Raw genomic sequence first — 13,469 nt, 5'->3', positions numbered from 1 at the left:
AAAAAACAGAAATGTTATAAGCATGTTTTCATTTAATGCCAGGTGTGGGGATGTGGGACTATAATTTGCCTCAAGCTCTAGCAGAGGTATAATTTTGTCGGCTGCAGATAGTTTTTGTGATTGTGTGATGGTTGGTATCAGAGGGAAAATAATGCTATGGGCTGGGCTCCAAGAGGATGAGCTGGTGGTTGTTGGTCGTTTAGGGAGGTTAGTTTCCATTTGTTAGTAGCTGTAGTCCAAGAAGAAACAAAACAAAACAAAAAAAGAAATTAGGTTAGGGGTTTTCCTAATTCCTCTTTTCCCTCTAACCTTCTTTCTTGCCTACCTAGTGTTAGGAGGTGAAACCAAGGGAATAAAAGCAGGGGAAAAAAGAAGAACCCACAAAGCAATGAAAACCAGCTAAAGGGACATTCCTATAACTCAAGAGGTGGAGCCCAAGAAGCCATGCCACCCTACCAAGTACAGGAAGATGGCCATCCTGGAATTCTCCACAAAGATGTTCTACTCCCAGACAGCTCAGCTTTGGTCACATGTTTTGTTACCCATCTCAGGAGACCTGTAACCACTACAGTAAGGAGGTACACTATCTAATGGGGATAGGTAGCCTTATTGGTTTTATTACATGGATCAGCTTCAGTTGTATGTCCCAGCATCCATTGCAGGGGCTATGCAAACAATCCAATCCAACTCATCCTTGGTTCTCTTGGTCCCTACTCCGGCGCCATAGGTTATGGGAGACTTTTCTCAGTGAGATGCATATATGTACTTAAGATAGGGAGCCAACCACAAACCAAAGTAGCTATTCTTCCCCCAAACTACAGGTGACAAATCAATGAGGTCATCAGCACTAGTTATAGGTAAGGGGTCACTTACAGAAGCAGAAGCCACTAAAGAGGAGCTATGTCACTAAAAACCCCACCCCTGCATAAGTAGGGACTCATGCTGTTGCAATCAAAGGGCTATCTGTGGGGCTTACAAGCAGCTGACAAGTGGGCAGTCTCTTAGCAACCTTTATTGTTTCTATAACCTTGGCAAGGGGCCTTTGTGACCCTTGTTTCTTTCAGCTTTCCCGACTTCTGAGAATAGTGTACCTCCAGCATCTTATGACTCCACCCCCCCATCCCTGCAAGGAATGTTTCAATTCAGAAGAAACTGTTACACAACATTAAAACAATTTTTGTGTGTATGAACCTGTGTGGAGTGTGTATGATGCTATACATGGATGTGTGTGTATGAAGTATGTGTCTATGCACATTCGTGTGTGGACATGTATGTGCATGTGGAGGCCAGCAGTTGACTTCAGATGTCTTTCTCAATCACTCTTATTAAGACAAAGACTCTAACTGAACCTGAAACTCATTCATTTGGCCAGGCTGACTGGCCAGTGAGCTTCAGGGATCCACCCATCTCTGCTCACCCCATCTGCCACTGCAACTGATTTTTATGTGGGTTCTGAATCTATGCTTAGGTTCTCCTGCTCTATACTGACTGAGCTACCTTCCTAATTCTGGCTTTTTTTAAATATAATTTTTAATCCCTTGACACTTGTGTAATTTTGAATGTTTATACCACTGATACATTTTATTTTTGGTTCCCTTTTTCTTATTTTCCTATTCTTTGGCCCTTCTCCTTTAGCCTCCCTGACATTCAACACCTTCTTTATCCTTTTGTCTGATTACCCAAGTTCTTCTTTCCTTTTCTATCTTTCTATCTTTCCTGTCTTCTTCATATCTTTTTACTTAAGATTTTGACACTTACACTTAGCACAATGCACAGTGTTTTCCATTATTGGTGCTATGTCACTGGTGATGTAACAGTGGGCTGTAATTAATTTTTGAATGTGTTTCTATAGCTTGTATGGTTTGCTGTTGTTGCTGCCACTGTAGTTTGTTTCCTTTGCTGAGTGGGACTGGGCATTAAGTAAGTGTTCAGGAGGAGACCTCTCAGTAAGAAGATGCCCCCAACCCAGAAGAGATATCCAAACCAACAGATATGCAAATCACAACACATCAGAAATCAAGTATGAGGTCCCATTTGATACTTGATCTTAGAGCATAAGCCATTGGTGTTCTGCTTAGGAAAATTTCCCCTGTGCCCATACATTTGAGGCTTTTCTCCACTTTCTCTTCTACTAGATTCAGTGTATCTGCTTTTATGTGGAGGTCCTTGATTTACTTGGACTTGAGCTTTGTACAGGGAGATAGGAAAGGATCCATTTGCATTCTTCTGCATGTTGACTTCCAGTTGAACCAGCACCATTTGTTGAAAATGCTGTTTTGTTTCCACTGGAGGGTTTTAGCCCCTTTGTCAAAGATCAAGTGACCATAGGTATGTGGGTTCATTTCTGGATATTCAATTCTATTCCATTGATCTACCTGCCTATCTCTGTACCAATACCATGCAGTTTTTATCACTACTGCTCTCTGTAATAGAGATTTAGGTCAGGGATGGTGATTCTTCCAGATTGTCTTTTATGGTTGAGAATAGTTTTTGATATCCTGGGTATTTTGTTATTCCAAATGAATTTTCAAATTGTTCTTTATAACTCTATGGGATTACATAGAATCTATAGATTGCTTTTGGCAAAATGGCCATTTTTACTATATTAATCCTGCCAATCCATGAGCATGGAAGATCTTTCCATCTTCTGAGGTCTTCCTTGATTTCTTTCTTCAGAGACTTGAGGTTCTTGTCATACAGACCTTTCACTTGTTTGGTTAGAGTCACCCCAAGATAGTTTGTTATTTGTGACTATTGTGAGGGGTGTCGTTTCTCTAATTTCTTTCTCAGACCATTTATCCTTTGAGTAGAGGAAAGCTACTGATTTGTTTCAGTTCCTTTTATATCCAGCTACTTTGCTGAAGTTGTTTATCAGATGTAGGAGTTCTCTAGCTGTAAGGCAAAGGACACTGTCAATAAGATAAAGTGGCAACCAACAGATTGGGAAAAGATCTTTACCAATCCTACATCTGATAGAGGGCTAATATCTAATATATACAAAAACCTCAAGAAATTAGACTCAAGAGAGTCAAACAATCCTATTTAAAAATGGGAAACAGAGATAAACAAAGAATTCTCAACTGAGGAAACTCAAATGGCCGAGAAGCCCTTCAGGAAAAGTTCAACATCTTTAGTCATCAGGGAAATTCAAATCAAAATGACCCTCAGATTCCACCTCACAGAAGTCAGAATGGCTAAAATAAAAAACTCAGGTGACAGCAGATGCTGGCAAGGATGCGGAAAAGATGAATACTTCTCCCTTGTTGGTGGGATTGCAAGCTGGTACAACCACTCTGGAAATCAGTCTGTCAGTTCCTCAGAAAATTGGACATAGTCCTACCTGAGAACCCAGCTATACCACTCCTGGGCATATACCCAAAAGATGTTCCAACATGTAATAAGGTCACATGTTCCACCATGTTCATATCAGCCTGATTTATAATATCCAGAAGCTGGAAAGAACCCAGATGTCCCTCAACAAAGGAATAAATACAGAAAATATGGTACATTTACACAATGGAATACTATTAAAAACAATGACTTCATGAAATTTGCAGGCAAATGGATGAATACAGAAAATACCATCCTGAGCGAGATAACTCAGTCTCAAAAGAACATACATGATAAGTAGATGTTAAGCAAAGAGCTTGGAATACCTACTTAGAAGGGCGACGAACAAAATAATCAAAAGAAGTAGAGGGTGGGAGGGACATGGGAAGAAGAGTGGAAAGGGAGGGAGAAAAGAGGGACAGAATCAGGTATGGGAGGAGATGGAGGAGATGTACAGAAGGTCAGGAAATTGAACAGAGCTGTGTAGCAATGGGGGATGGGGAACTGGGGGTAGCAACCAGAAAGTCTCAGATGCCAGGAAAGCAAGAGCATCCCAGGACACCACGGGGATGACATTAACTAAAATACTCCACAAAGGGAAGAAAGAACTTCTTTAGACCATATCCAAAAGTTAGGCATGCCCCTCCCCAAGTTGAGGGATGGGGCCACCCACCCATCTTCAAAAATTTAACCCAGAATTTCTCCTGTCTAAAGAAAATACAGGGACAAAAAGTGAAGTAGAGGCTGAAGGGAAGACCATCCAGAGACTGCTCCAACTAGGGATCCATTCCACATGCAGACACCAAACCCAGACATTATTATTGATGCCAAGAAGTGCATGCTGACAGGAGTCTGATATAGTTGTCTCCTGAGAGGCTCTGCCAGATCCTGACCAATACAGATGTGGATGCTCAAAGCCAACCATTGGACTGATCACAGGGACCTCAATGGAGGAGTTAAGGGAAGGACTGAAGGAGCTGAAGGGGCCTTATCTGGCAATGGGAGGGGAGGCCCTTGGTACTGAGGAAGCTCAATGCCTCAGTGAAGGGGGATGCTAGGGCAGTGAGGCAGGAATGAGTGGGTGGGGGATCACCCTCATAGAAGCAGGGTAAGTGGGGGATGGGATAGAGGGTTTGCAGAAGGGAAACTGGAAAGGGGATAACATTTGAAATGTAAATAAATAAAATATCCAATTTAAAATAAAAGAGAAAGAGAGAAAGCAAGAAAGCACAACTCCCCCCAAAGACCATACTCCAACTGTAGAACCCAAAGACACTGAAGAAACTCGATTGCCAGATAAAGATTTCAAATGAATTCTCATGAAAATCAACGACACAAAGAGGATACAAATAACCCGGTGAACTCAATACAGGTCCAAGAGAGGAAACTCAACAACAGAGTGGAAAAAGTCAGCAAAATAGATTAAAAAACAAAACAAAAAAAAAAAAAAAAAAAAAACAAAAAAACAACACAACTTCAGCAACCTCAGCAACAATAACAAACCAGCCCCACCCTAAAAAAGCAGGAATAAAACTCCCCCAGCTTCCAAAAAAAACCAACCAAACAAAAAAAAGAAACAAATAGAAATGTTAGAAAGTAAAACATTAGTCAATGAGTGGATAAACAATACAGTGGAAAACATCATCAAAAGAATCAAGTAGAGTATTAGGGATACAGGCCAAGGGTGACTTACACTACATTCACATATCAATAAAGAAAAGAACTAAAAGGAGATTCAACTGAAAGAAGAAATCTAAAAATCATGGGGTAGAAGAACAAGCTGAGGAAAACACCAATTACATAGAATATCCATTCACTGGCATCAGAGAAAAACAAAAAAACAAAAAACCCTTGCATCGACAGAAAGAAACAGATATTCAAAGCACATCTGGAGACTTAGAACCCCAACTAAGCGTGACCGGAGAGAATCCTCTCCATGACATTGCGTTGTATGTATGTGTAGTATGCACGTGAGTGGGCATGCACGCCCACGCACGCACGTATGCAAACTAGGCCTATGCTGCTGTCTCAGTTGTTCTCTATCTTCTAAGACAGGGTTTCTCTCTGAGCCCGCAGATCACCAGCTGGCTCGACTGGCTGGCCACTGAGTCCCACAATCCTGCTGCCACTCCTTCCCAGTGCGAGGTTACAGGTACATGCTACCACTTCTTTTTCCATGGGTGCTGAGGATCCCGACTTAGGTCCTTAAATTTTCATTCTTTACCTTCTCTCTAGGCTATTGCTTAAGCTCTTAAAATCAGTAACTCTTCTATATATCAAAAATAAACTTTGAAAAATTGAGGCAGGGGTCCATTCACTGAAGCTTAAAACAAATCTAGGTATAATCTAACCAAAATGATGAGAAGATCTCTACAGTGAAAACTTTAAAACACCGAAGAAACTGAAAACAGCACTAGGTGGAAAGGTCTCCTATGTTCAATGGCTAGACCAAATTAATATTATGGAAATAGGTGTATTATTGAAAGCAATCAACAGGTTCAATGAATACCCAGCAAAATTCCAACCAGATTCTTCACAGAACTAGAGAAAGCAATCCTAAAGTTTACATAAAAGAACAAAAGTTATCAAATGCAGCCTTTAGGATAAAGAACAAAGCTGGGGATAGCTCAATATCTAATCTCAAAGAGCCACAATAACAAAGCTTGCCTGGCACTAGCACAAAAGCAGACATGCAGATCAATGGACTGGAAACAGAACAGAGGACACTTAAGCAAACTAGACTGAGTGTTGAGTACACTACCAAACAGAAACACCGGTGAAGCCAGCCTCTTTGACAACACTGCGAAGATGGACAGCATGGAATGCTGTCCATTTGTCTCACCCCACACAGGTCAGCTAAAAAATGGAACAAAGTCAGTTTAAAATATGAAACTCTGAAAGTGCTAACAGAAAACAGAGAAAATAGAGCAATACATAGGGAAAGGTTTTCTCAACAGGAATCCATTATCACAGAAAAATCTCCAAAACTGATAAATGGAGTTATAAGAAATTAAGAGTCTCTGACAACAAAAGAAATAAACACTAGTGTAAAGAGACAACCTACAGAATGGGTAAAAAAAAAAAAAAATATGTATGAGCCAAAGGTTAATTTTCAGGATTTATAAAGAATAGCAAAAATCAATTCTCCCTCTCTAAATCATCCAGTCACAATGAACTGAAAAACAAAAAACACAAACCAGGGTAGTGGGTAAGGCTCTTCTACTACACAGTACTCCTGAGTTCAACCCCCAGGACCTACAATGTAGAGAGAACCAAATTCCACAAGTTATCCTCTGACCGCCACAGTTATACCCACAATCACACAAAACAGATAAACAGGAAATGCTACACAAACACAAATGCTCAGTAAAGCTTGAACAGGTATTCAACAATCTCAGCTCTCCTGGAATACAAGGAAACTTATGCAGTAACTATGGAGATCCATGTGGAGGTTCCCCAAAAGTTAAAAAGCAGAGCCATCGTCAGATGCAGTCACACCACTCCTTGGTCTCTAGCCAAAGGACTCTTAAATCACACAGACTATTTCCACCCTTATAACTGAAGTATTCACAGTAGCCAAGGAGTGGAGGCAGCCTAGATATCCACCAGCAAATGTAGTATATACACACAACAAAGTTTTATATAGCCTGAAGAAAAATAAGATTATGATATTTTTGGGAAAATAAATCAAATAAAAATCAATTAGGCAAAATAAGCCAGATTCAGGAATATGAGACCATAGGGTTTTTTTTCTCATATTTTAAACCTAAATTTAAAATTATAGCTGGGTCTGGTCATCCATGCCTTTAAGACCATGGCCTACCTGATCTACACAGCAAGCTCCAGGTCAGTCAGGACCACACAGTGAGACCAAGTCTCAAAAACAAGCAGAAAGTATAATCATACAATCTAAGCAAAGAGTACTCTGTGCAGGTTTCCCCTTTTCAATTTGTGGGTCTTAAATTATTTTCTTTTTTAATCACAAAGTTCACTACAGGCTGTCTCTCCAATACTCCTGTCAGCATCCGGTCTCTCTCCTTATAGGCAGCTAGATCTGTATGCAGGTTTCCAGAGACCTTTTATACATATGCCATTATCTTAACGTATCAATCCCTCCCATTTTACATAACATACACATTGTCCAGCAGCCTTCTTTCTGTTTTGTAATCTACCAGTTTTTCTCGGAGACTGCTTTATAATAATGTATAAAGAGGGTTTTTTTTTGGTCTAATTAAGAACTTCACAGTAGCTCATTGCATGTATTCAAGCAGTACCTTATTAAGGGGGCATTTAGCTTTTTTTCATGTTTCTAATACAAAAAGCATGGAACTGAAATAGGTAATTTTCCTTATGTTCCTTTAGGCAAAAAAGCAAACAATATGTCCAAATGTGAGCAATGGTCATTCATAGATACCGAATCAATCTATAACCCTATAAATGAGTATCTAGTGCCTAGTCACTCACAATGACCACCCATTCAATGCTAATTAAATATTTCTATCCTTGATAACTGATGAAAATGTTTTACTTAGGTAGGTGTAATTCATCACAGGTGAGGCAAAGCATCTTTTCTTATATATGATCATCATTTACATATCACTTCTGCCTTTTTGTGGTTGGCATAGTTGGCATAAGGTTTTTCCAGGTTTTGTTGTTACCGTTGTCCTGAGATGGGGAATCTCATGCTGTAACCTGGCTGTTCTGAAGCTTGCTGTGGAGGCCAGACTGATCCCAGCCTGGTGAACAGTTATTTTGATTTTACTTGTTTGCCTATATATACATGTGTGTACCCCACGTTTGCCGTATCCACAAAGGCTATTTGAATGCAATGGGACTGGGGTTATAGACAGTTGTGAACAGCCATGTGGGTGCTAGAGCTCAAAATCACCTGTAACTCCTTTTGTGGGGACTCCGCTGCTGTCTTCTGGCCATCACAGACACTTTGACATATTTAAAACATTAAAAGCTGGGTGTGCTGGTATACACATTAATTCAAGCACCTGAGGCAAATCCTTGAGTTTAAAGCTAGCCTGATCTACATAGTGAGTTGCAGCTATTTCAACAAACAAGCCTTATGTCTCATGTTGTTCATCTTATCATTTCTAGTTCTCAGGATAGTCACTTTCAAGGACTATAGGTGGCTTCTTATGAAACTGCCTTGTATTACCTTCTTGTCCTCTAAGGACACTTGTTCTTCCTCTCATTCAAGGCTCCCTGATTTCCAATTACAGATTAGATGCTCCTCCTACAAAATGTATAGTTTTATTGGTTCTTTTCTATTTTTTATTATAAAAGACACACATTAAAAGGGTTTTAATGGACTAGAGATGTTCTGAATCTCTAGAACAATGGTTCAGATTAGAGTTCTGGAGAATGAAGTTTAGACAATAAAAGTATATGTGTGTGTGTGTGTGTGTGTGTGTGTGTGTGTGTGTGTATGTATGTATGTATGTATGTATGTATGACAAAAAAGAGTATAAAATCATCTATCCAGAAAATTAAGGTTGAAATCATATTTTCATCTAGATCTCCAATTTCATTAATACTGATTTATACCTTGTTCTCTTAAAAAAACGACCCTAATCATTCTTTCAGTAGGATTTAAGTAGGTTTTATTGCTGTTACTGTCATATTAAAACTCCCAACCACAGCAATCTCTACCATATAGTAGTCATGTTCTTGTAAATTCTGGACCTAAATTTCTGTTTACTACTTGGGAGTTCAAAATCTATAGCACCAAATGCAATTACTTTCTTTATCTTATTTGCCAATGAAGCGCATAAATGCCTTAAATTCTTTGGCAGGGGTGATAAAATAGTGAGTAACAGAATAGTAAGACAGTGCTATGCAGTTCCCCGGTGTGTGTTTCTTGGTTTGGTAAGGAAAGCAAGAACTACCCCCAGATTCCAGCAAGTCGAACGGCGACTCCCAGGCCACGAGCTACTAGAACTCAAAATAGGGCAAAGGTCGTAGGCTACATGGCGGCGGCACAGGGGGAACGCTGTCCGCGACCCAGATCCTTAGTCTTCAGCTTTTTGCTGTCTTCTCAGAACTGGACTGTAGCCACTGACCAGAGCAACACCTAGTCCTGGAGGTCAACCAGGATGAGGACATGATGGCGAGGCAGTGCTTTTAAGCTGAACCCACAGAGCCCGACGGCCATCGCTCTCCCGCGCTTGCGCAGAGCCGCCACTGGCAACCGAGGCTTGCGGGAAAACGTCCGCACCGACACTCACCCGACCATGAAGTTACACGAGGAGGCTCGGGTACCGCGCTGGGACACCCAAACCCAAGCGTGTCTAGGAAACGAACCCCACGAGAGCTCAGCCTTCCACCTCTCCACATCGCGACCAGAATCCTACTCTTTTTCCGGTCCCTCCTCACAACAAATCCCCACCGGAAGGGTTCCGCCTCCCACACTCGCAGGTGCTGGCTTTTGCATTTACAATAGTGAATGTGAGTTTGTGGCCACTGTTAATTCGAGCTCGAGTATTATGTCTGTAATGAAATAATGAAATGTTCCTAATAAAAGGCCATGAATACCTTCTTTTCCTACGAATCACGCTGTACTGTTTTCGCATTTTCGAGCTATCTCCTCAGAGACGCGGGCATGCCTGGAAGAACTTGACTCTCTAATGCTTAAAATCAAGTATAGAAGCACTACTTCCGAGAAACTCATTCTTTCAAGACGCTCAAGTACCACAGAGAACAGAAGTTCAAATGTAAAGTACATTTTCTGAAACTGACTTATTTTTCTGTACAGGAGAAACCATATTTAGCAGAAAACTTGGAACACTGTTTAGACAAAATTTATTTAAAGTAGAAACAGGGACCAGTACTTCTTCCTCTTCCAGATTCTACTTCATACTAGGTTTGTTTAGTTAACTTGACATTTGATTCACCAGGAAATAGGAACTCTCACTTGAATTGCCTTCATTAGACTGGACTGTGGTATGTTTGTGGGGGCGTTTTCTTGCTGTGGGAGGGTCCAGCCCTTTGGGAAGTGGAACTGCATAGTATCAGAAAGGCCCCCTAGGCAAGACATTGAGCAGCTTCCATTTATGGATCTTCCCTTAATTTCCCTCAATGATGGATTGAGTCGCTAAAGAAACCCTTTTCTAGAGTTGCTTTTCGTCAGTGTTTTATCACTACAAAAAGCAAACCAGGAGCAGTATAAAAAAATAAAGGCTTTCCTTGTAAAAGGGTACATTCCTAAAATTCAGGGCGCCATTCTACAGGCAGTGCCATCCTTTAAGTCGGCAAAACTAGGATGTCCTCTGAGCTCAAGTATTATCCTCATAAGCCGAAAACCAGCTGCTCTCCTGTAGTCAGGGTTGCTGTGTTTGGAGATATATGGCCGTTTCTCCAAATGAAGGTGGGAAATTTTATAGAAAAGTTAACGTGTCCTGTTTTGTTGGATTGACAGATTCAAGAAAAATCAATGGTGCAAACATGGCTAACATTCTAAGGACTTCCTGTGGATGTATCATACTTACATTAAGTGTACACCACACAGCTTCACAGCCATCCCAGTCTCGCTTCAACAGAGGCAGGAAGTGATATGCTTAAATACTGGTAGAAAGCACTCTAAACAACCCCCTGCCATCCCCCAGCAATAAAAAGTGTTTTCTATAAGCCTGAACTGTGTCAGAAATAAAATTGTGGTGACTGTAAGTAAAGTAGTGTGTAGCCACTGTAGATTTCCAGAGTGACTCTAGTCTTACTTATGAAGTTGTGAACCAGCTCATACACATTTTAGAAAACACCCATTAAACCCTTGTTTTCTAGTTTAATAAAAATATGAAGGATCAGTCACTTTATGTCCATACAAGTTTTATCTCTTTGAACAATGTACTACTATATCCACCCAGCTAAATGAGTTTTTGGATTTACTCAAAGAATCTGTCATGTGGTACTACCCACTCTGAGAAACTCTATCTTGCCAAATTCTATTTAAAACTGAACTGAAAGGGGAGCTGGAGAAATGGCTCAGTGCAGACCCAAGTTTCAGTTTTCACATTGTGCCTCACTGTCTAGGGCACCTAACACAGATATACATTCACTATCATTAGCTCAGTTTAGAAACTTCCATGTTAAAACAAAGTTTTAACTTATTATAGCAATTTCTAGCCTTACGAAACTCCTAAAGATTTTTAAATAAAAAGTTTTAAATGTGTGTGTGTGTGTGTGCGCGCGCGCGTGCACTCACGTGCATTCACAGAGCAAGTATAGAAGAGATACAGGATATCTGTTTAATGATATTATTTAATACTAATATCATTATTAAAGTGAAAATACTGACTTGCAGATTGTTCTACAGCACTTCTCTCTGATCCATGCTCATGTGTGTGTGCCATGTGTAGGTAAGTAACCATAGAAGCTACCATGGGGCTGGAGTTACAGGAAGTTGTGAGCCACCTAGTGTAGGTGTAGGGAAGCAAACTTGGGTCCTCTGTGAGAACTGCAGTAAATGCTCTTAACCACCTAGCCATCTCTCCAGACTTTTAAAAGGACAATTCTGATTAGCCAATTCAGACCGACTATCTCAAAACTTGAATGTATTATTTTTTCAAAAGTGTAATTTTAAAAAGTATTTTATAACCAAAGTTTACACCTAATATTCATATACAATTTAGCATTCACATCCTAAATTATGCAAGCCCTACTTAAAAAGAATATACCACTCAAATAAATACTGTGTTACATGTAAAGGAAACAATAAATTTCCCACAAAAACCTGACCGTTGGAAATACAATCATAACGCAGGTGTATCTACTAATAATCAGGAATACTTTGTCGGTTTTAAAATTTAGATTTAATGATAAAAAGCGTGCAGATTATTAAGCAAAAATGGCAAATTCCTTTTGGTTTTCATTTGTATGTCTAAAAATGTATGTATCATAGCCAGCAGAATTTTTCAGTAGAATTTTATTTTGAAAATAATACTTTACTTGAAGATTGATCTAAAACACTTTAGGTATGAAAATTTTATACAACTTATCTATTACAAATTAATCAGAATTCTTCAATTAGATACACTGTGTTAGCTCACCTACATAAAAAATATTGCACATTTTGTCTCCAGATGTTACTGATGACTAAATTGTATAGAACTCCAAACTACTTATTCTGTGAAATGGCAACTTTATAAATATTGTAACTAAATGCACTGTAAACAGCCATTTTGGTAAACATGCATTTATTCACAGATTTATTTCCTTTAGATAAATGCGTAACTGCTCAAAATTAAGATGCTATGTCGAGGTACAAGAATGCACAAACAAATCTACTTCTGTCTTCATTTCGAGGAAACACTGATCTTGGCAAAAGCCTGGCATTATTTTAAAAGAACTATTGCTGGTAAGAACGCATAATACTTTGTCGTCTGTGTTCTGCATCTGCACTTCTCTTTTTCAGTTAAAATTTGTAAAGCATTGTTTCCAGAGATTCAACTATCACTGCTTAAGTGTATCATCTTAAAATTCAAACCCTGAAGCGGCCAAACATTTGGCAAAGTGCCTACTACTCATTAAGCTGTGACTCATTGTAGACCAATTTACTGGTCATGGTTTTTGGAAACAGAAAATCAGACCATTTTAATGTTATGTAATTGACACAATCCTACATAACACAGTACTCCTCCAGTAAGCTGAGGTCATGTGATAGTTTTAAAATATAAACTATACTGAATCCTACGTCCTATTTCTTAATGGGTAACCCCAGGTGTTATGCATGTAAAACAGAACTGACTATATAGTTCCAGACTATTAGTGTCAAATAGTCAAACAACTCTACTGCTGTAATGGCCTGACTGTTTCCAGCAATTTCATTTTACAGGAGTGATCAAATTTTTATACAGAGAATATATATTATTTGAGCACCCCCCACCCCCAAAAAAGTTTAGAAAGCTGATCAGATGACTTCAAAGAAAAGTAAGTTCGTTTTCTGGCCTTTCCCTTAAAACTGGAATTTGACAAAAGTCCATGGGCACAATTTACAAACTTAGACAAGCTATTGTTAAAACCATTTTCTTTGGGGAAGATGGGAGTAACTTTTAAAACCTGTTATACAAAACTTCAGCTGCCTTTTTATAAAAGTACGTTCCTCAGATTAAAATCATAAAATTAAGGTGCAAGAG

At 39.4% G+C, this 13,469-nt stretch overlaps 1 protein-coding gene across 2 annotated transcripts in view; it reads right to left on the bottom strand.

Annotated features, from left to right (window-relative positions):
* Positions 1–9,696, bottom strand: part of COQ3 (coenzyme Q3, methyltransferase) — a 33,031-nt gene extending 23,335 nt beyond the window's left edge. For both annotated transcript variants that reach the window (XR_013975566.1, XM_080938772.1), the window contains exon 1: positions 9,567–9,696. Coding sequence is in view for 1 of the 2 variants with exons in the window: in XM_080938772.1 (XP_080794898.1) it covers positions 9,567–9,675 (109 nt within the window). In the remaining variant the exon portion in view is untranslated. The remainder of the gene's footprint in view (positions 1–9,566) is intronic.
* Between the last annotated feature and the right edge of the window lie 3,773 nt (positions 9,697–13,469).

The sequence above is a fragment of the Micromys minutus genome, assembly GCF_963924665.1.
Source record: "Micromys minutus genome assembly, chromosome: 26".
Lineage (NCBI taxonomy): Eukaryota > Metazoa > Chordata > Mammalia > Rodentia > Muridae > Micromys > Micromys minutus.
The sequence above is the reverse complement of the archived record's forward strand: the minus strand, read 5'-3'. Positions and strand labels throughout refer to the sequence as shown.